The sequence below is a fragment of the Rhipicephalus sanguineus genome, chromosome 1 (assembly GCF_013339695.2).
Source record: "Rhipicephalus sanguineus isolate Rsan-2018 chromosome 1, BIME_Rsan_1.4, whole genome shotgun sequence".
Lineage (NCBI taxonomy): Eukaryota > Metazoa > Arthropoda > Arachnida > Ixodida > Ixodidae > Rhipicephalus > Rhipicephalus sanguineus.
Window position 1 is genome coordinate 245,881,079 of NC_051176.1, and position 23,904 is coordinate 245,904,982.

A 23,904-nucleotide genomic window follows, 5' to 3' on the forward strand; every position below is an offset into this window, starting at 1 on the left:
TGAAAGCGGTCACTGTCGGCAGCACATATTCAAAACCAACAACTGAGGCGAAAGTTTCTTCCGGCGTAGCAGTACGTAAATAGTGAACTTTAATTACATATCTTCTCGCAGACAGGGAAAAAGTTCTTAGCCTTTATTTAGAGTTTGCCCCGCCACGGTGGTATAGTGGTTATGGCGCTCGACTGCTGACCCGAAGGTCGCGGGATCGAATCCCGGCCGCGGCGGCTGCATTTTCGATGGAGGCGAAAATGTTTGAGGCCCGTGTACTTAGATTTAGGTGCACGTTAAAGAACCCCAGGTGGTCGAAATTTCCGGAGCCCTCCACTACGGCGTCTCTCATAATCATATCGTGGTTTTGGGACGTTAAACCCTAGATATTATTATTTAGAGTTTAAAAAAGAAACAGAGAAGCACTACCCGCCAAACGCAAATAAGTGGTCTACTTGTGTATCAGACATGACGCCGTTTCTCCTGAACAGATTCTGCTGCGACGTGCTTTTTTTTAAGCGCGTAAGCACTTTACGGGCCCGGCTTGTCGTCCATTCGTAGATCTCGTGTGGCGTGATCACGCTCAAAATCAAGTGGCCAATACAAGCCTAAAACAAGGCTAGCAATGCTCAAAACCGAGTTAAAATAAACGAACAAGGTTTAAAATAATATGATTAAAAGAAATATAACTAAGAAGTAATCGCAATAATTAATTTAATATCGCTAAAAACGCCTCGGAATACATGCGGCTGACACCCACGCCGCGCGAGAGAGGGCACCACCGCCTCGCGAAGAGCGCGATTGCTCCTGCCACGCTCCGGCACCTTCGTCGCTACATCTGAAGGGGGAAACAATCTGACGGAACTCGCTGCAGACGACACGCACCTTATCGATTTCCGGCCGTAACAAGCAGAAAGTCGATAAAGCACAGCAAAAAGTAGCGCGCATGTCACACACCTAGTTTGCGAATCTTCATAACAAGTTTCCACTCGGTGCCGGGGAAACCCTACATGCTTGCCTCAAACGTTGACGTCATTGACGGTTTGGTAAACGAAGCAGGGGGACTCAACGAACGGGAATCGCTGGGTGCCCGTGCTACGCACTTCCACATGTTTCGCAGTAGTGGAGCTGCATTTAGCGCAGGATTTAGAACTACACCAACCACTCCATAATTTTTTTTTCAATTTTCGTCATGACAAGTTCCGGTCTGAAGTAGCATAGCAGCGACATTTCCTGCACCCGGCGTGCAGAGTTTTGATATCGCCTATATCCAGGGCCTTCAATTTCGATAATTAATATCTCAAATTAAGTGTGCTTTAGGGTTTTCAAAAAAACGGGTATGTCATAATTTGTCGCGTCCTACAACTCCACCATATCAACAACACCCCTCATATTAATAATCAAAATTTTAATTTTTTAGTCTAGTTAACCTCCCTGCCTTTCCTACATTCCTTCTCTCTCTCGCTCTTAATCAACGTTTTTGTTAATCATTTCAGTGTCAGTTTAGGTGCGGCAAAGTATTTTCGCATCGACGTAGGATTCGTGTCCGAAGATGATAGGTACCTGACTGTCATAGCATTTTTATTAAAATCTTTATTGTCTAAAAAAATTAGTTTCACCGCAGGGGCGAAGCAGTGAATGCGATCAACAAAGTTGTAATGTTATAGGGTCATTCCAAGTGAAGCGTCCCAGCCCAAAATTCGACCACCAGCGATTCCATTGAAAAAAATTGAGCTAGAAGGTAACTATGTGAGAGTGATTTTAATGAAGTATTTTCGCTCAGAAAAATTATCTGGTCCCGTGATGGCCCTTTCAATATTCCGGCGAGATGTAAAAGTTGGGTGGGAATATATTATGCGTATTCACCCTTAAAACTGGGTACAATGACACATTGTGTTTTAAACCATTCTATTATCATTGTTCTTTCACGTGACGTCGCAAGTAAAACCATAAATAAGCTTAGCAAAGAAGCAAGAAAATGTGCAAATTCAGGCAATTTTCGTAAAACCGGCGGCAACGTTTCAGCCGCAAAAATTTTTTAGCTATTTTACCAGTCAACGTAGTGTCTGCTAAAAATATTTTCAACCTTTTTAAACAAGCGTTTATTGAGAAAAATGCTTGAAAAGTTGACAAAATATGACTTTTTGGGGAGATTCACTCGTAAAATAAGCATTGAGGCCCTCGCGATAAAAATATGTGAGAGGGTTCTTTATATGCTCCAACGTCCTTTCTTGTGATGTGGAAGCTTTTATTCCTGTAAATTTTGTTTAAAGCGAAAAAAATCACAGCATATCCACGGAGTGAATGATGATGAGTGGGCGAAGCTGCGGAGGTTCATCGGTAAACCGTGAATCTTCCGTGAATTCTGTCCAGTACATCATCACCGACGTGAGATCGGGCGCGTTTATACTAAAGGTTCGATGAGTTATGACGACTTGCAGCTCACTTTAATTTTACATGTACGCTGTGAATTTTCATTGTTTAGAAAACCATTGCTTTAGAAAACATCGGGCGTCTTTCGTTAATCAGCTGGCGTCTTTTCGTTTTGCTTTAGAAACATCTGGCGTTCTTTCGTTTTGCTTTTAGAAAACATCTGGCGTCTTTCGTTGGTTTATTTCATCAATCAACGGCGTTTTGAACAAAATTTTTATTGTTTAATCACGCACAGGAGAAATCTCGCCAGGCACTACCTTGGAGGTAAACAATGGCTGCTAATGGGAATGAGAGACAGAAGAAGTCGGCTTTTAGCTAACACTTACACTTCTATTTCTACTAACGTTTCCTACTGGAAGATGCCAATGGCTGCTAATGGGGAATGAGAGACAGAAGAATTCGGCTTTTAGTTAACGCGCACGCTGCGAATTTTTTATTGTTCAATAACGCACAGGAAAAATCCCCAACCGGCACCACCTTGGAGGTCAAGATCTGGTACTAGTGTTACGACTGGTTACGCACTACTACTGCTACTACGACTACGAGGGACGAACGGGTGCCGCCTTAAGGAGCTTCCCCCCTAAAACGGCGAGTAACGCGCGCTTTGCCCACGGCTTCTCTGAGCCGCGCGTATCCACCCTTCGCCACCGTTCGCCGTTGGTGGCGCCACCAGTACAACTCAAAGCAGCAGCGCACGAGGCGGATACACAGAGCGCTAGAAAGCCCAAGTCGGTTTTACAGGCCACTCCTTGATTTAATAATATTTGGGTTTTACGTCCCAAAACAACGATATGATTATGAGGGACGCCACGCCTTAGTTTCTAATGGATGATTCATGCTAGCAAATGTAGCAGGTTTTGTCTATATGCCCTTACTGTCAACGATACGGATAAAATGCACGACCCGCCGTGGTGGCTTATTAGCGACTGCGTCGTACGCAGTCGATAACGACTGATAGTAATCATTTACGCTTTTAGATATTTTTTGTAATTTATTGATTGCTTTTACTTGGTAACGGTAAGTGTAATTCAATTTCCTTTCTACTGTAATCAATTACATGCGATCGTTATACAAATTTATTCGCAAGACAAGCTTGCAACAGGTGACGCCGCTTTTAGCACTTTGCTTGTAATTGGCGCGAAATACAGTAACATGCGACAGAAAAGCCTGAGTGCTTTGTATTTGTCGCGCGGCCTGTATTGTCGGCCACGCATTCGCCCTCTTTCTATAGTTTCCTTTTTCCGTTTCCGCTCGATGACTCTCGTTCTTTGCTCTACAAGTCCATCGTCCAATTGACCAGCCGTTGCGACACTAGGGGAAGTTCGTTGCAATATGGAAGGACGCGGCACAGAGACTAACAAAAACCCCTGACACAACATGAGCGCGCCTGCACGTTTTGCAAGAAACCGCGCTGCGAGGCGCAACGTAACTGCAACTGCACTTTTTTCACATTGCGATGCGCCTCATGCATATCGTACGTTGATGCGGCAGTAGTTAAGACACTCTAACTCTTCTTGGCGCGAAGTCCATAACCCAGAGGCGTAGCCACTAGCCAAAATGGTATTCGAGGGGGGGGGGGGTCCGACCCTTCTCTATGTGTGCGTATGTGTGTCCACGTGTACCTAAAATTTCCGGAGCTCCCTGCTTGAAATCCCGCTTGCAACGGCGGCTTCGGATATATATATATATATATATATATATATATATATATATATATATATATATATATATATATATATATATATCCAAAGCCGCCGGACACATAACAGGAATCGTACCCCCCCCCCCTGAAATAAATTTCTGGATGGTCAAAAACACCAGGTGCTAAAAACTAATCCGAGGTTCCACAACACGGCGTGCTTCATCATCATATCGTGATTGTGGCACGTAAAAGCGTAAAACTCCAGATTTGATTTCAAAACGATACCCTGCTTGGAGTTAGTGTACCTCGATGTGAGCGCCCTCCTGAAAATGCGCGCATCGAGGCACCCAAGGAGGTTAAAATTTAAACCACGACCTCCCTAGAGGAGTTCGTGATTTAAACCTCCTTGGAGGAACCTACTCGGAGTTCGATACTAGCGCCATCTGTACCCTACTTGCCGAAGTCGACGTGGCCTCAATGCCACCACTTTCGCCACTAGGCGCTACGGTAGCTCCTTGCCTCTAATTTGTGGTTGCTACCGGCGGCGATGCTCGAAAAGCTTTTCCTGTCGAGTTTTTCACCGCAATCTACGTTGACCTCAGAAGCTCCTCGAAGATTGCGTCGAAACTGAGCGATATTTTGTGCCGCACTTCATTAAAACGAACATATACATACATACGTATGCAAATGAACGTATAAATGACTACCTACTCGTGACGAGTGGCGAACAAAAATTTTAACATGACATTTCTAAGCATTTCTAACGTTAATAATAGTTTTATATTCTACGGACAGATGGCAGGACAAATAGTAAGCTTCAACAGCTTGTACCTTTTTGTGTACTCCTATTTCACTTGGTCAGACGCCTTTTCAGTGTTCCATGCGGTCTTGGCCCGGCCCCGGCGCTTCTCGGTCCCGGCTCGTTGGCGCTCCGCGGAACTTCGTGCTCTGTGGGTGCTTGCGAAAATGTCGGCGACCCTTGCGTTCAAGGAAAACTTTGACTCTGAGAAAGCAAAAGGTAACTTGTCGAAGCCAAGTTTTAACGTTCACCTGTTGAAAATATGCACGAACTAGTCATTTTCTGTTTTTTTGCTCCTTCAATGCAATTCAGGTGCCCTGGAAGACATTCTAGCTGCGTTTGACCAACCTGAGAACTTCGCAAGGCTTCAAGACGCAAAGGATCTCGCTGGGAACGACATGCTCAAGCACATGCAGATTGTTTTTCCACTTTTAACGCAAATAGAAATGACTGTCATCGAAAGCTACGGCTTCACACGCGACGGAGAAGGTACAGCAACCAAAACAGTACTAGTCGCCAGTGCGTAGGTAGCACGAAATAGTCAGTATCGGTTATAATGGCTCGATCATCCACTAGTCGTACAAATACAAGCATATAAAAGCAGCCCACATGGGCTGCTTGTATATGTGTATGTGCATGTATTGGTGATCACCGGGCAAGGGAGGCGGGCCACCCCATAAATAGTTGTGGAGGGGCTCGGAACCCCCGAGCTCGCCTTGACGTTAACTACTAGAAAGGAGCATCTTACCGAAAAGCTGTTATTTGAATGTAAAGCAACTTTCTCTGCGGCGAGTGTCACAATGTCGGTTACCTTTTTTTTTTCTTCTTTTAATTAGGTGTGTTGCAGTTCGCCCAAATTATCAAGCAGATGGAAAGGGAGCACCCTGAAATTGCACGGCTGAATGCAGAGCTCCGGGCGCATTTCATCCCCCCGATGGTACCGCCGTCGTTACCAGACAACTGAGAATGTACTTGCTCAGCGGAAGTTGTACTTTCGAACGATCCGTTTCATTTTCATTATATCCAGTCCTTCCGCATTGACTGACGTTGCTACGCCACCGATCGCTGGCATCGGCCGCATGGCGCAACGCACGATAATGGACTGCGAGGAGAAACAGTGCAAATATTCAGATTCAGTTCAGAGAAGTTTGAAAGTTCAGTTTGATCCGTTTCAGTTGTGTGAAAGTTCAGTTTTAACCTGTTTATTTATTTTGAAAAGAAAAGGAAACATGGGCAGTGTTCATCAGTCATCTGCCAGAAATGATACTCGCAAACACATGCCCTGATCGTGCCTGCATTATCCTAGATCCGTGAACTCTCCTATAAACCCAGCTTCCTAACACTGCACATTGCAGCTTACAAGGAGCCATGCACTACGTGCGCAGCTAGATGAGTTTCGAGATTCCTGTGCTGTGTCTGCCAACCTGTGATCTGTTCAAAAGACCTCATCTTTTCATTCACTAAATGTCACTTCATTTGAAAGTACTGTAAATGATACATAATCACCATGTTGTTGATGTAGCTTATCTGTTGTCTATTTTGTGACAAATTTTTGTTTTGTTATGTGGTGTGCCATTAAATGTGGAATAAAACATTTGTTAAAGAGCGACAAAGTGCCAGTATAAGTATTCTCTGGATGGTAGGAAAGCAGGCTGCACATGCTGCACCTATGTGGCTCGTCCACTTTTAAGAGGATATCTGTCCCCGTGGCAGGCACGTAGCCAGGATTTTTTTTCGGGGGGGGGGGGCAAGGCCTAATTATTCGAAAGAAAGTCTTTTCATGGCAAAAAGAAAAAAAAATTGCCCGGGAACATAAAAGGCTGGACGAATTTCGGGGGGGGGGGCCCCCCCCTTGCCTACGTGCCTGCCCCGTGGTCTTTCTGCAACAGTGAGGACCGAATTTTTTTACAGACAAAATCTACATACATAAGAGCCTAGAACATCACTGTGCCTAACAGGGACAGAGACAACACATGTATTTGTAGGCAGAGCAAATACTAGTAATTCTTAAATATCTGATGTGTTATGCCCAGCTTTGTATGACTGCCTATTGAAGGCTAGATGCAGTTGTAATCCACAATGCTGATTTCCTGATTTATTGAGTTTATGAGGCCTTGCGTCTAGCCTGTGGAAAAAACTTTGTGTAGACGGCATGCTGGATCTATAGGTGCAAGCAACTCTACACAATCTCGTGGTGTTGTAATGTCCTTGAAGGGACCACACAGCAAATGCTTATCCTAGAGCAACCACTTTTATTTATTTACATCTTTTATACAAGGTAAATTATGAAGTACCAATGTTCACAGCAAGCATGACTCTTGAAGCTTCATTGAGAGCCTTTGAAGGTGAGAGAAATGGTTTTATCTAGCATGCATCCTCCTAAATATTCCTTCTTCCCTACCAGTCGTGTTACTTGTAGCTTTTCAACAAACCTTTGCTGTCCACTATTCAGACAGACTTCACATATGGGAGTTTAGGCAAACGCTTCAGGTCTCGCCATATTCTGGAGGGATGGTCTTAATGAAGTAAATGGTTTCCTACAGGATTGGGGCATGAGCTTTCCTGCTAGTAAGTCTACTGTTCTATCGTATACATTATAGTGCTCGAAGGACTTGCTGTAACAACCAAAAATATTGGTCACTGAGGATGCTTTGCACATAACGCAGCAGCCTAGGCTTTAACATGTTCTTAGACCTTATATAACTACCTTAAATAATTTAACAAATTTACTGTATTTCTTCTTTCTTCATATACAGTGGTGCCTTGCACACCAAATCTTTCACTTGATGAACATTTCACAGGCAAATCTGTCTCTAGGGCCTTCATATTCCTAGGTCATTGTTTCTGCTTGTCTCTGCTTAAAAAAAGAGCGAGGGAGAGGCAAGAGACCTGGAATAGCTTCGTGCATGTTAATATTTGGACGATTAAAGGCCAAGACAAGAAACGTTCTTGGCAGCTTTGTCTTCTGCCTTAGCTAGAGCTGAGATGGTGCAAACATTACCTCTTTTGTCCACAACCTCTATCTGGATCTCTACGCTGTTTCATGACAAGCACACTAACAAATTTTTTTTTGTGTTGTAATATTACATTTTCTTTCTTTTGGCACAATTAAGGAAGATCCAAGAACACAATAGGCTTCCCATCACAAAGAATGACGAAACATCTGCATATTGAATGCTTCCCAGAACAAAATTCGCCCATGGTACCAATCTTTTTCTTGTTTGGCTTTACTATTCATTCAAGTCATGCCCATATGCCATGCGCACATTTTGCTGTGTGAAATGTTATTTTTCAGCTACAAGAACAGCTTCCAAGTCCCGTTCATTGCACTACCAAAAATTACCGAAGGATGTCTACTGGAACAAACTATAACATCTTTGATGGTCTTGGTAGTTGTGCCTTGTAAACAGCAACAAGGCATCACTTTCTTGGTTTTCTTCTATATCAGTACAGAGGATGGAACCAACTCTTTGAAACAGTAAAATGGAAAGAAACATCGTTGTCCAGATTCTGAGATGTCTGTCTGAAATGTCATGTGCAGGCTCCGAGGACTTAGTGGACATGGCTTATATGACTTAAAATATTCGTTTTGGGATATTCACTACCAGTACTTCATCATGTGTTATGCACAGAAGTTATGCCTATTTTTTGCAAGAAGTCTTCATTTATACCGAGAAGTTATGACAGCAACATCAAGCCATAAGTCGCAAAAGTGTGCGAGACTCCGGACTACCTTGCATCCTGTGAAATTTAAAATTTGCATAGCTCCCCCAGCCCCGACAGCACGAATTAAAGCAGGTAGTGGGGAGCTAGGCTGTCCTGAGCACACACAATATATAGGATATTTATGCACTTTATTAAAAGAAATTTGCCTTTGCTGCTTGCAGTAATAATTACTGATTTAACATTTTTTAAAATGAAGTAATTGTAATTGGTTACTCTTTTTCTGTTTGAGGAAAGAAGGTGACTTTTAAGGGCTCGTTTTTCTTTGTTAGACACAATATTAATGAGAGCTAACAGACAATAATGCCAAGGAAAGTATAGGGGGTGTTATTTGTAGTAATTAGAATATAAATGTGAAGTAAAGTGGACGAGAAGATAACTTGCCGCCGGCAGAGACCGAACCTGCGACCTTCGAATAACGCATCCGATGCTCTACCACTGAGCTACAGCGGCGGTCATCCTCTTGTCCACTTTATGGGGTATAGATGTGCATTTAAACCCTAGGAGTGTTAGCGCCGATCGCAGCCATAACGGCGAGTGTGGAACACTCTTTTTCTGCCTGCTGGCGTCACGTAGCACGTGATCTTTTTACGAGCTGGCAGCTGACCAATAATACCTCGCATATTACCTGAAGGCATCAAGTCTGCCAGAATGAGACCCTCGCTATGAATGAGGAAAGAAGGTGACTTTTAAGGGCTCGTTTTTCTTTGTTAGGCACAATATTAATGAGAGCTAACAGACAATAATGCCAAGGAAAGTATAGGGAGTGTTATTTGTAGTAATTAGAATATAAATGTGAAGAAAGTAAAGTGGACGAAAAGATAACTTGCCAAAAGCAAGCCAAACTTCTGCAACACAAACACACGTTTATGATCTCTTGAAGTTTGTCGGCGAATCAGTTGTATGCAATATGACCTGCTTCTAGCATTGTTTTGTTTAGTTTCAGAAATTACCTACTCATTTTACATTCCTGGTTACTAGAAACCAAACAGTTATTTAGGAAAGATGCAAACATAAGAAATTGTGCAATCAACTGAGTTCAGTGGTAAGGCCACCAGTATATGATTGTTTTTGTTTCATACGAGAACATTCTGCTGATTGCCAACCACTGATAGAAATATAGACTAATATGCATTGGAAGTCAGTCTCCAGATTTTCACAGCAGACTGCACCACCACACAAGGCCTTGTTTAGTTCAGACATTGCAAAGAACATTCTTTATTCATAGACTGGCACTGAAACAATGTGGAATAACAACTGGTGACACTTCAGGGTGAACATATGAAATTTTGAGCAATACTTACTTTCAGGCCTCATGCACTAGGAGTCATCGATAAAAATGCTTATGACCAGCTTGATCAACATGCAACACAATTGAACACAGCAACAAAATTATCATAAATACTACGGTAAGCAGTGGACACAGGCAGTTTGTACTGTCTTCGTAGAACGGTGTTTTATGTGTCAACAGTGGTCAGAAAATTTTGAGTGGTCGCAGGGGCCAGTGAGCGGCACACTAAACAAGTGTCCCACATGATAAAGCATCTAATTTACAGTATTATATGCTTCATCCTTCAGCCACGCATGGAAAGTCCAATGTATACTGGTTTATCACAGTTAAACAGCATGAAAATAAGCGTGCTGTAAAATTTTCACTTTCTGGCACCATGTCCTAAAAATTTCACCTTGACAAGATACGCCATCTTCACCTGGTTAGTGTTATACACAATGTATTCATTGTACAAAAGGGTCAAATTTGAACGTGGTCTCTTCACCAGCTTCCCACATGCCATCTTGACACCATTCGACCTGCAAAGACAAAGCAATAGCATACACTTAATGTTCATTCTCACAGAAAAATGGGAAGCTCTAGATTCTCGGCCATGGTAGCTGTATTTCGGTGGGGATGAAGTGCGAAATTGCCCATCTGTTTAGATTTAGAAGCATGTAAAAAAACCCCAAGTGGTCAAAATTGGTCCACAGCTGCCTACTATGGCACACTTGTTCGACTGTCATACCAGCAAGTAAAACCTCAGTGTTCACTTTTACAATGATTAAAGAATAAAATCTGTAATAGCTTTGCAAAATAGTTAGATGCACATTTTCTTTCTTTACTAGCACATTCACAGCTCACACAAGTTCCTTGTCGTCAGTCTTACTGGAAAGCCTCCATCTTATTTATATCCTGTATTTAGTGTATAATAGGCCCTTTTCATAAATGTAAAGCTAGCTCTCCTGCTACTCAGTTTGCCCAACTAATGGCGGCTAGTACTGCAAACAGCGTGTTCAAGCAGTTTGCTTGCACTGTGACGTGGAAAATGTAGACTCTGCTCTTTTGGCATAAACACACATAATATACAAGCCCCAGCACATGTAACTAGGACCTCATCTCAACTTGAAGCATGACAGGTGCCGCCATTAGTTGGGCAAATATGCAGTGCAGGGAAGCGCGCTTGCAGATTATGAACAGGGTCGATTCTCCTCAGAGCGGAAAAATCCAGAATTTAATGGTTAAATTTGTGCACGTAGCACCTTCACACAGCACATGGCAAACTCGAAGTCCTTCTTCCCAGCTGTTACTGTGATTCTTAAAGCACTCACTGGGGTGTAAATGAATGTATTATTATTCATCATAATTAAGCATTTGTGTGCTTATCACTAATTACCATCTTAATTAAAGTCATGCCCTCTTTTTGTACCTGTGTGTACATTCCTTCTTTTGTCCTTGTGCTTTTTTGCCCTCAACCCCCTAAAAAGTATGACACACCAACAAACCCACATTGCTACCATAGTCCTGAAAAAACCTTGGCTCCACACTCAATTGAAAGTGCAGTAGAACCCCATTTACTGCGTTTGCAGTAGAATACACATAGCCACTACCAGGTTAAAGGTGAGTGAGTGATCTTACTCTTCTCCTAACCACTTATTTTGCTGGAGAACACACGAACACTACTCTGTACTGAACATCACGATGGCTCTGTTTTGTTTGAAAACACAATCAACTTCAGCTCATGAGGATGCTGCCCTTTTCAGTTTAACGCCTTTGATGTCACACATGCAGTGCAAAACGGACTACAAAAGGTGAGATCAGCTGGATACACAACAGGCTTTGATAGACTGTGAATATAGAATATTTTCATAATTCTGAAGTGATATGAAATACAAAGCTTGCACAGAGTCCATTTGACACAAGAAGAAATTGGGCTTATATGAAGACACATGTATGCAAAGCACTGTTCACAATTAAATGTCTGAATAAATCAGGATCTAAAATCGTTAGAAATCCAAATACCAAGATATTTTATGTGCTCAACCTCTGAGAGCAAGACATTACGCGCCGAGTACTGGAAGTGCAGACCGCTACGCTTGCGGTAAATTTTCATAAAAACTGTTTTGTCAAAGTTGATAGCCATCTGCCAATCGCTACACCATTTTACAATTCTTGCAAAGGCTTCATTTAGATGTAGCTGCTTACTGATGCTATCTGTTTATGAATACATCTCGCGATCATCCACATACAGTTTAATTTGCATGGGAATATCGTGAACAATATCGTTAATAAAGAGAAGAAACAAAAGCGGTCCGAGTATAGAACCCTGTGGAATGCCAGAGTCAACGGGAAGCCTTCGAGAGGAATGGTTTTTGAATGAAACGTATTGTTGTCGGTTTGAAAGACACGTAGAAAGCCAAGTAACAATTTTGGCATTACCCAGAGTGACATCAAGTTTGTGGAGTAGCTTCTCGTGGGAGACCTTGCCAAGAGCTTTTGCGAAGTCCATGAAAATTGCATCAACTTGTTTACCTGAACTTATTGCCTTAGCAAAATGGTGCGCACTAGTTACTAATTGATTGCATGCAGAAAACCCTTTTCTGAAGCCATGCTGATTACATGATAGTATCTTATTTTTTAAAGGAACTCAGTAACGTGCTTATGTATTATATGCTCGAGAAGTTTGCTTGATGTTGAAATCAGAGAGAGAGAACGATAGTTCAAGATGTGCTGCTTATTACCATTTTTGAAAATAGGTTTCACTGCTGCCGTTCTCCAGTCGATCGGTAACTCACCTTCAGTTAGTTAGGTATTCATAAAACAGTACATGCAGATATTTAGGACCCATGGCACATATCGCTTTAACCACTCATTTGGCAAACCATCAGGACCAGGTGATTTCTTAACATCAAGGTTAAGAACATTGTTAAGTACTCCATTCTCATTAATAGTAATGTCAGACAATAGGGGGATATGAAGCGTAAAAGTATGACAACGAACCATTGTCATGTGTAAACACAGATCTAAAGTGCAAGTTAAAAGCATCTGCTATTACTGCGTTATCAGAACTCGAAACACCATTTATCACGAAAGCATCATCATTAATTTGTTTACTAAGAGAAATCAGCCTCCAGAACTTTTCAGGAGATGTTGAAATAAATTTTTGGAAGTTTCTCACCAAAATAGTGCTGCTTGTCTGAAGAAACTTAGGTTTTTAGCTTGGAAGAGAGCTCTGAAATTTTAGTAAGCAAAGCGTCGAAATCTCTTGCATTACCTCTTTTCGCCTTCAGACATTTTAATCGCCTTTTTAACTGCAATGCGTCACGAGCAATCCAAGGAGATCCAAGGATGAAATGGTAAGTATGAGTGCACCCTGAAAAATTAATTACAACACGTTTTCAAAAGCTAGTTTCGGTTCCTACTGTACCCTGACGTCACGACAGGGTATGAACTTCCCGTCACGTGCTCATGCAAGACATTGTGACATTTCCATGGACGTTCTGCTGCATGGCTTCATTGGTAACGCATAAGCGGCCATTTTCAATGTTTTTGGCAATGCATCAGCAACCATACTGTATGTTTTGGTACCTGGGGTCATCACAACTAGCCATATTGGTGCGTAAAGTCACCAAAATTGAAACTGTAGCCTGACATCATGCTAGTGTCAATGTCAGTAAGTGTGCCATGCCAAAAGTGATTTTATATTAACATAAAACATCAGCATTTACTGAGCTTCACACTTGCTCAGAGTGGTCTGTATATACCGGAGATCTGTATGACAGAGTAAACACAGCTTCAAAAATTGGTGTCAGTACCCCTTTAAAGGTCATGCGCTTTATGGATCACTTCCAGTGAGCGGAAATGGCAGCACTTTCTTCAGTTTGGTATAAAAAATGGCTACTTTTAGCTAGCTTTTCGCAATGTTTCCACCTGTATTTAATACGTAAAATATTGCACAGAGGCTTCATTCTGTCTACACTATTTGGGAACTAGGAACTAGGACCAAGGTGAAACTAAATCACGACAAATTTTTTTTATGCAGCCTATTTATGTAAATGCATGCCATTCCTTTTGAACGACAGAAAATTATCGAGTGGAAGTTCATCAAGAAACTGCTGCCCTTGTGCAACAACCGCAGCAATTTTGCACAGGAATCATTTTGAACAGACCTCACTTCTACAAATCATTCTGTCTTCTTTAGCACTCCCCATGTCTTGTTATCCTGCTATCCTAAATTATCAACGGGATCAGTTGGTTGTGAAGGGTGGATGATAAGAATGGCACTGAATAGAGCAAAAGGCATCAATACAGAACTGTGACCCGTCAATCATGCTGTCATTGCCACATGACCACACATTTCTTTGCAACAGTCATTGTATGCAACTTCCCTTGTTGCTTTCATTAGTGCGGACATCAAGCGTAGTGTTCACGCCACGTAAAACAGACTGAAGAAGTTGCCCAAGGGTATTGACAAATCCAAGACATGCAGAACGAAACCCTCATGACAAATCGAGCAAATGCAGCTTTTACGAGTTAATGGCTTGCCTTCACTTGTCCTGTGGCTCAGGCACAGTCAGCAGCTGCTAAAATGATTGGGTCGGTTGTTTCAGTTTTGATGAGGTGCTGGCGACATATCAAAATTGAAAAACTATTGCTATTCTTGTTAAACTTCGTGGCCAAATTAGCACTTTGTCTTACAACTGGAGTCAGAATTATCACATAGCACATGGCATTCTGTAAAACGCTGCCAATCAGCAGTAGAGGTTTCTGTGAGCATGAGTCAAATATTATTGCGCTGCACACAGCAGGGGGGAATTCGCAAGTTCGTTACAAAGACAGCTAGAAATCACTCGCACTCCTCTTATAGTTGAAGAGAGTGACTATGTAGACAAAGGGAAGGACATGGTCATTGCCTGATTTCATGACCACAATAACATCTTCGGTAATATTTTTATTGTTTGTTTCGAATTCAATAAATAAAAAGTATACGTACATGTCTCTCACTTCAGAACTTCATCTCAGTACTTCCGATCTCAATCAACAGTTGTAGTCTTATCGTATTGTTTTCTCGTACCTTCATGTGAGGAGGCACATGATGTACCACAACTGTACTATCTCAAACATCATATGACAGTCAAACCCGACTATATCGAACTTGGGTAAATCAAATCATCCAATACATCGAACTATTTTTGAACACGGCATTACTTTAACGTCAATTCAGAGGAAAATCTACGGTTACATTGAACATTGGACAAGGCGAACTTTCCCTCACAAATTCTTGGCTTTTCCTCAGAGACGGGGACTTTTATGTATTTTGGAAAGCGAGTGGTGGGATTAGGAGGGCACCGCATGAAGCGAGTAGAAACTACGGCTTGTTGAGTACAGCTGTTATCCAAATTGTTGAGTACAGCTGTTATCCCTGAATATGCGTCTACTTTCAAGAGGTATATGATATCAAGGTATATGATAATATGATATATGATCCTGCAGCAGCTTCGTCTGGTCAGCATCCTTTGCTTCAAACGACTTGTTCACTGCTGAACTTCAGCAAGAACAGGCTTCAAGAAAAGTAGGTATGCCAAGCTGGCGTCATCAGCATACATTGCATGTAGCATTTCAGCGTTGTAACACCTGTCGCTTGATCTCGCAATTTCAAAGTGAGTTTTCAGCTCCAGCCACTAGTCAACAATTCTTGCGACAGCCGGTTCAATTGAGAGCCAGCGTGTAGAGCATGCCTGTACAATCTTCAGTGGGTCTTCTCCGTTGTTTAGCGAGTTATACAGCCTCTTGTAGGCAAGCTGCCGTGAAGCTGACCTTGCAAACCAGTTGTATGTTTCACTGACAAGGTACTCAAGGCTTCGAGGGAGGCAGTCTGCCACATCGGCGGAAATGGCCAACTGTAAGGAGTGACAGACGCAGCGTACAAGAATCAGATTCAGCACTTCTGCTTTTAACTTCTGATGCACCCCATTATTCACTCCCGTCATAACACTTGCATTCTGTTCTGTTCCAATGCCAACCATGTTTTTCAAGTCAACCTTGAACTCCTTTAAAGTGTGCTTGATGCCTTCAACTATACCGCCGGCACCGCGTGCGTCAAGGACACATGGGGAAAGGAAGCTTGTCACGATTTTCGCTTTCGCTGTGCTGTAGTATATGATGGCGATAGACAAAAGTTTGCTCACACTCACGTCAGTCAACTCATCGATGATGATGCTGAACTTGCTGCGTCCAATGTCCGCAGAAAGGTCATCCTTGAAATGGGGGTACAGCACATTCTTTAACAACGAAGCGCACTTAGTCCGTTTCATGCAGTAGTTCCTTGCTGTATGGCTGTCCGAGAATGACTTTTTGATCACACCGGACAAATGATCGGCAGTGGCAATGCTGCAATGTTCCGCAACGAAAAATGCTACTCTACCTTCAGCCACGTTTGACGAAGAGGACCCACGCGTCGAAATGGCCTCACTTCCACCCTCTTCGGGTGGCCACACATGTTCAGACACTTATAAGGGTGAGAGAAATAACCGTCTCGTCTACACAAATCTTTCAACATGTGTACATGCCTCTAAGGTATGCACGCTTTTGGAAAGAAAGGTGAGCTGTGTACGGTGCAGACATGAAGGGTCGTTTAATTACAAGCACAGGTAGTGTGCATATGGAGGCACTTAAATGTTGTTTCGGCTTTCGACCCACACGTCGAAATGGCCTCGCTTCCACCCTCTTCGGGTGGCCACACATGTTGAGACACTTATAAGGGCGAGAGAAATAACCGTCTCGTCTACACAAATCTTTCAACATGTGTGCATGCCTCTAAGGTATGCATGCTTTCGGAAAGAAAGGTGAGCTGTGTACGGTGCAGCCATGAAGGGTCGTTTAATTACAAGCACAGGTAGTGTGCATATGGAGGCACTTAAACGTTGTTATGGGTTTCGACCCACACGTCGAAATGGCCTCGCTTCCACCCTCTTCGGGTGGCCACACATGTTGAGACACTTATAAGGGCGAGAGAAATAACCGTCTCGTCTACACAAATCTTTCAACATGTGTGCATGCCTCTAAGGTATGCACGCTTTCGGAAAGAAAGGTGAGCTGTGTACGGTGCAGCCATGAAGGGTCGTTTAATTACAAGCACAGGTAGTGTGCATATGGAGGCACTTAAATGTTGTTACGGGTTTCGACCCACACGTCGAAATGGCCTCGCTTCCACCCTCTTCGGGTGGCCACACACGTTGAGACACTTATAAGGGCGAGAGAAATAACCGTCTCGTCTACACAAATCTTTCAACATGTGTGCATGCCTCTAAGGTATGCACGCTTTCGGAAAGAAAGGTGAGCTGTGTACGGTGCAGCCATGAAGGGTCGTTTAATTACAAGCACAGGTAGTGTGCATATGGAGGCACTTAAATGTTGTTTCGGCTTTCGACCCACACGTCGAAATGGCCTCGCTTCCACCCTCTTCGGGTGGCTACACAAGTTCAGACACTTATAAGGGCGAGAGAAATAACCGTCTCGTCTACACAAATCTTTCAACATGTGTGCATGCCTCTAAGGTATGCACGCTTTCGGAAAGAAAGGTGAGCTGTGTACGGTGCAGCCATGAAGGGTCGTTTAATTACAAGCACAGGTAGTGTGCATATGGAGGCACTTAAATGTTGTTTCGGCTTTCGACCCACACGTCGAAATGGCCTCGCTTCCACCCTCTTCGGGTAACCACACAAGTTCAGACACTTATAAGGGCGAGAGAAATAACAGTCTCGTCTACACAAATCTTTCAACATGTGTACATGCCTCTAAGGTATGCACGCTTTCGGAAAGAAAGTTGAGCTGTGTACGGTGCAGCCATGAAGGGTCGTTTAATTACAAGCACAGGTAGTGTGCATATGGAGGCACTTAAATGTTGTTACGGGTTTCGACCCCCACGTCGAAATGGCCTCGCTTCCACCCTCTTCGGGTGGCCACACATGTTGAGACACTTATAAGGGCGAGAGAAATAACCGTCTCGTCTACACAAATCTTTCAACACGTGTGCATGCCTCTAAGGTATGCACGCTTTCGGAAAGAAAGGTGAGCTGTGTACGGTGCGGACAGGAGGGTCGTATAATTACAAGCACAGGTAGTGTGCATATGGAGGCACTTAAACGTTGTATCAGTTTTCGACCTGCACGTTGAAATAGTCTCGCTTCCATCCTCTGCGGGTGGCTGTGCAAACAATTCTAAGCAAGCGCAAGAGAAAGAACAGAAAAGTTGTGTGAATGCTGTCGGTTAGGAAAGTGGCACTTAAATTTACCCGCCTATGCTATCCCGCAACAGCTTGCACGGCCTTTCCTATTGTCGTCCTTCTGCAGCATCGGCGATAGCTGGTCGAAAGATACAAAAGGCCTCGCTGCCTACGGGAAGGCGGTCTTTTGTAGTGAGCCGCCCATATGCACACAATAACACGCGCATGCCGCTTGCTTGAGAATGCACTATTCGTATCTTAATGTTGTTGGTAGTGTTGGTTGATTTATTTGTTTTCTTTTAACTGGGGTCACAATGCCATAGTCAGTTTCCGGTAAACAAGGTCCTCATTTTTCGTTCTCCACAAAGCTGGGATTCGACACTCATGCACACGTGAAAAGGCCCTCTTGTTCCCTCCCGGGCCTCCCCAGCGAGGAGCAAGCTGTGGGCTGTCCCGATGCATCGACAAAAGGACTCCCGCTTCCTTTCTTTGCTCCCCCCCCCCCCCCCACCACCTTCAACCCGCCGCCTCGTAACTCCGGAGTGAAATAAAAAGGAAGTCGTTATTCTCTGCTTCTTGTTGGGGGGCACGGCTCAGCGACACTGACACACAAGCCGGCACATTCCGTTCCCCCTTCATCCTTTCCGAGAGGGACACGCTCAGCTTGCAGAGCGACTTAGCGCCAACTGTACGACCCCAGCACCACCTGCTTTTTTTCTTTCTCATTTGTTTAGGAGTAAGGCACGCCTTGCTTTTCTTGACAGAAAGAAGGGGTGCAAAATTTCTGCTGATGCATAGACACGAAGATCTTAAAGCTAAACAACGACTAAGCTACCAAGGGGGAGAAAAGACAATGCAATACGAGTGTTGGAAGTGAAGGCAGGCAATAGCCCAAATATAGCCAAATAGCAAAAGATGAAAAATCCCGCCAACTCGAAAAAAAAAGTAGCCCAATTTGCATCTAGCCACCCTACATGTAGCCCATCAGCATGTGATGCCCTCTGGTGTATTTAGTGAAAAACAGGTTTCTTTTATTATTAGTTTAGGGCGGTAAAAGTTTGCCACTTCGAAATGCCAAAATTATTTTAAAAAGCTCAAGACGCTAAATTTGCACCAAAACCTCAAAACATTCCGCTAAAAAGTCGCTGGTCGATAAATTAGTAAAGTCGGCCGCCAAATAGGGTACAAAGTCGCTAAATCTAGCGACAAAATCGCTAAAATGGCAACACTGGCGCAGTCGCGCAGTGCAGCGAAGAAAGAAGACGCCGACGTTCGGTGACGCTGCGATCGCGCCCACTAGTTGATGACGATGGCGATGTCACTCAGGTTTCAGTTTCGCTCCAGTTGTGCCAGCGCTGCTTTACTATAACACTTTTGTGTAGCGGCAGCCATCAGCATTTGTCCGAATTAAGCGGTGCGTAGCCCAATTCTGACGAATTAACGAAGGTATGGTCCCATAGATTAGCATGCACTTTGGCCGGGACCAATACAGCCGTCCGAATTATCCGAATTTCCGAATTAACGGGTGTCGAATTAACGAGCTTTTACTGTATACAGAGGTTGGTTATATTCTGTGCATTTCTCTATCACCGGAGTGATAGCGTGAATACAGTCTATTGTTGAGCAGGCTATGCAAAATCCTGCTTGGTCCTTTGGTTGAATAAATTCTAAGGTGGCTCTAATTCTATTAGCAATTACTTTTCTAAACAGCTTGTAGGCAACGGACAGTAAGATGATCAACCTGTAACTTTTCAAGTCCTTGAAGTCCCCTTTCTCAAGGACTAAGGTGATGTTAGTATTCTTCCAAGATTCCGGTATGCGAACAGTCAAAAGACATTTCATGTACAGGGCAGCCAGTTTTTCTAGAACAATCTATCTACCATCTTTCAACAGATCTGCTTTTACCTGATCCTCACTGGCTGCTTTGCCTCTTTGTATTCCCTCCAAGGCTTTCTTTACTTCCCACGGCTATTTTATAGCCTTGTGCATTCTGCATTACTGTCAACACATAATGATTTGGAATATTAAAATTTTTGATAAAAAAAAAGAAGTATGCCAACAATGTAACCTGTTTTCTTTTTACTTAGTAGCAATGTTACATTTCCTATATACTATTACATTGCACTTAATTATAGCTTCTCTCCTCTTAATTTTCTGATCTTGGTTTACCATACCCATGAAACACAAAACCTCTATAAAACGTCTTTAACGTTTAAAACCTCTATAAACCTCTATAAAACGTTTCATAGAGGTTTCGTGTTTCGTGGGATAGTATCCATGTCAACATACAGTACAACAGACATACTGGCCAATTTGTTAGAATTCTGTTGTTCTTACTTTTCCTGCTTAAATAGCTTACTGATAAGGTAAAATATTGTTGCTGGGTATACTGTTCCAGTTCTCCTGAAACTTAAAAGATAGTATGTCATTTACAATGCTTTTTGAACAATAAAAATGTAATCATGCTAGTGCAAATCCAGCTATAGTGTTTAATCCAGTATAGCATTAGTGGTAATTTTACAGAACAGCAGCGCAGAACGTTTTAACTGACTCCTACATGCACACACATGTAAACTAATACATAACTAGAGTTGTGCGAATAGCAAAATTTTGGGTGCGAAGCGAATTCGAATATTGAAGTGTGAGTGCGAATCGAATTGAATATTTTTAGAATATTTCTAGAATATTTTTCGAATACTTCGAAGCGAAATTAAAAAAAAAATGTTAAGAGAGGATTCCTAAGCATATTCTTATGAGATAGCAACATGAAAGTGTTTCTTTTCGCTAGGTTGATGAAGAATTGGTGGGGTGGTGGTTCATAGTTGTCTTATCAAGAATGAGGCAATGTAGAGGCCGAATTGTATTTATGTACATGATTTGGTGCAACCAAAGTGTTGCCGACAACACTTTACGCGTGATAGGCAAAGATGCCATTTCCTCAGCCTCTCCTCCTCTCTCAACTTCTGTGGAAGCCCAACTGATGTGGCGGACAAGGACGTGCTCCCTTCAAGTCCGGAGTTCCAAATCTGCCTCGTAGACGTCAATATATAAGAACTGAAATTTTGGATGGTAAAAAGCTTTGGCTTCCGATTTTTCGGACTTCCTGCCCAAATTTAAGGTCGAAAACAGCATTAATTGAGCCCTCACCTCTGCCACATCTTTCATCTCCATGTTGCAACCAGCGTTTTCCTGAGTTAATACATTTGCGACCGTAGCAGAGCTTGAAAGGCAGCTTTGCCGCAATACCGGGGTGTGATGAGGTGAAGCATACTGAAAATCTAGGGACCACTTCCAATTGGACGTTGACCGTCTCTTGACAAAGTTCGACCGTAACGGAGCTTGAAAGGCAGCTTTTCTGCAATACCGGGGTGTGATGAGGTGAACCATACTGAAAATCTAGGGACCCCTTTCAATCGGGCGTTGTTTTCTGGCAAAGTTCAACCGTAACGGAGCTTGAAAGGCAGCTTTGCCGCAATACGAGAGTGTAATGTGGTGAAGCATATTGAAAATCTGAAGGGGTCACTTTCAATCGGGCGTTGACTGTATTTGTTTTTGGGAAGTTCGAATAGTTCGAATAGTAAAATTCCAGTGCAAATCGAATCGAATAGCAAACACTATTCAAAAATTTTCGAAATTTCGAATATTCGCACACCCCTACTAATAACCAACAGTGCATCTACATATATAGACAAGGCCACCACTAAGCCTTTCAAAAGTTAAATAAAACTGAGTATGGTAGAAGCAAAAAGAAAGCAAGTGACCTACATAGGAAAATCTCCCACGCTCTCAGGGGTGAACTGGCCGACGCCCATTACACTGTTGATACCTTTGGGCAATATGTCATATGACTTCGCATGTGCTTCTTCCTTGATTTTTCCAAGGGATACCTGCATTTTTAGAAAAAAACAGACAATGTAGAACATCATAAATTGTGACATAACAGAGGAATGAATGCAACACATAACACATGCACACTTACACATGCATACTATGACAAGTGTTTTTTAAACATAAGAAGAATGAGAAACAGATATTCACGGTTGTCTTTGGTACTACTGTTACAGATGGGATGGGTTTATTTACAGGAATAAAGTTATGTCTGACAAGACATCTGGCTTGCAAGGCACATAGAAGAAAACTAGCAAGCACTGGCAAGTGTACTGGTTGTTTTGGAGATGACGTGCTGGTATATATTGTCATAGTAGGCTCAGTGGGAGACAAGTGACCAAATCAAGCACTTAGCGTTTAAAAGAGCACACGTGTAGTACACAAGGTGCTGCCTCAAATGAATGTACAAGAAAACGAAGCCTTAAAGGGACACTAAAGTGACACAATAAATCAGTTTAGATTGATAAATTACACCAAGGAAACTCCCGTGTCATTAATTTCACCTCCATAGATTCCTTAATAGATGAAAAAAAAATCAGTTTCAAAAGTTTCGCTTTTAAATTTCCCGCCAAAACCTCCGATTGTGATGTCATGGATTTCAAAGCAAATTTTTGTATTTTGGCCATATTGACTCAACGAAATTTCCTGAAACTTGGTATGTTAAGTCTCTGGCTCCTGCAGAAGACAATCTACTTCATTTTTACCGATTAGGAACTATACAGGCCCTTGCACACGCCATCAAAGATTCAGTTACGGCGACTGGTACGGAAACTTCAGAGGGTCGTCACCACCCACATTTTCTTTTGTGCGTTTTCTCACTTACCAAGAGTCCTATCACAGCAAACGTAGTGTTTTGGGTATCGTGAAAGAGTAATTTTCAATACGAGACAAATCATTTTTCTCTTCAGTGTCCTTCTTCGGAGATGACCAACGATTGAGACCGCAAGTGTAAACATGAGATGCTTTTTCGGTGTTTTTGAAGCTACAAACAAATTTTTATTAATTGAACTTGAAACAAACAATAGGAGTATTATTACTGAGGACGTTTTCACGATACTAATCCCAAATGTTGCATAGTCAATATCACCTGCAGCGTAGCTTGCTGAGAGGACAGCAAGCTATTTTTGGCTGCATTTGACACAAAATTGTAAATTTCCCTGCTATGTGCAGTGCAATTGTATTTGGCTCATATAATCACAGGAGCATTGACAACAAATTGACAGTGTTTTCTATGTTCAAAACGTGTTGCAGGGCACCTTTATTTAATGCTGCAATGCCCAGAGTTCTGCTTGAAGAACAATTGAAACATCTTGTTCACTTTTGATTCTCGCCATGGAAAGTGCACTTTTACAAAAGAAACAGTGAAATGCTATGCGAGTTGCAATTTAATTATTGCATTAATTAATTAATTGCAAGAAATTAGTTTGCAGAATTATCTGTAAATAAATACTCTCCCCAGCTTATCAACAGGGCTGCTTTACAGGTTACGCTTACATTTACGATGCAAAGTGCGAGTGTAGAGGTATAACAATGTAGCATACTATATGATACATTGGGCATTACACAACAAAATAAATAGGACAGACAATTAGGCCAGGGAAAGCATAGAAAGCATAAAACCATAACGTTTGATTCAGAAGTTGTGGGTTCAGATCCCACCGACGAAAAGGGTGATTTTTGTGTGCTTCAATTCACTTCAATTTATGTCACAACTAGTTCTATACAGTTAAAGACAATTAACGTCCTCTATGCTTTTCCTGGCCCAACTGTCTGTTCTATCCATTTGGTTGCGTCCAACATCTAAACGAGCCCCTCAGAAAAAATTCCCCTTTTTTCTTTCATAGGGCATTCCAGTGCTTTGAAGGGGTCATGGACAATGCTTGGTGAAAAAACACATCCTGCGAAAAGCAAGCACTGCTATGAACAGCTCAGCCAAA

At 42.5% G+C, this 23,904-nt stretch overlaps 2 protein-coding genes across 3 annotated transcripts in view; one reads left to right on the forward strand and one right to left on the reverse strand.

Annotated features, from left to right (window-relative positions):
* Window positions 1-4,917: 4,917 nt before the first annotated feature.
* Window positions 4,918-6,475, forward strand: LOC119376110 (protein C10). Its single transcript, XM_037646063.2, has 3 exons — window positions 4,918-5,081; window positions 5,175-5,351; window positions 5,699-6,475. The coding sequence occupies exons 1-3, from the start codon at window positions 5,030-5,032 to the stop codon at window positions 5,824-5,826; spliced, it is 357 nt and encodes a 118-aa protein (XP_037501991.1). The 5' UTR covers window positions 4,918-5,029; the 3' UTR covers window positions 5,827-6,475.
* A 3,201-nt stretch (window positions 6,476-9,676) lies between these two features.
* Window positions 9,677-23,904, reverse strand: part of LOC119376126 (poly [ADP-ribose] polymerase 2) — a 49,039-nt gene continuing 34,811 nt past the window's right edge. For both annotated transcript variants that reach the window (XM_037646071.2, XM_037646064.2), the window contains exons 11-12: window positions 21,845-21,966; window positions 9,677-10,394 (exon numbers count right to left, since the gene is read on the reverse strand). In XM_037646071.2, coding sequence (XP_037501999.1) covers window positions 10,238-10,394; window positions 21,845-21,966 — 279 coding nt within the window. In that variant the 3' untranslated portion in view covers window positions 9,677-10,237. The remainder of the gene's footprint in view (window positions 10,395-21,844; window positions 21,967-23,904) is intronic.

What these genes read in the sequence shown, in the direction of transcription:
- LOC119376110 (XM_037646063.2), top strand. Translation starts at nt 5,030, where the DNA reads ATGTCGGCGACCCTTGCGTTCAAGGAAAACTTTGACTCTGAGAAAGCA. An exon ending in TGACTCTGAGAAAGCAAAAG is followed by an intron (nt 5,082 to 5,174) that starts GTAACTTGTCGA and finishes AATGCAATTCAG; the next exon opens with GTGCCCTGGAAGACATTCTA. An exon ending in CTTCACACGCGACGGAGAAG is followed by an intron (nt 5,352 to 5,698) that starts GTACAGCAACCA and finishes TCTTTTAATTAG; the next exon opens with GTGTGTTGCAGTTCGCCCAA.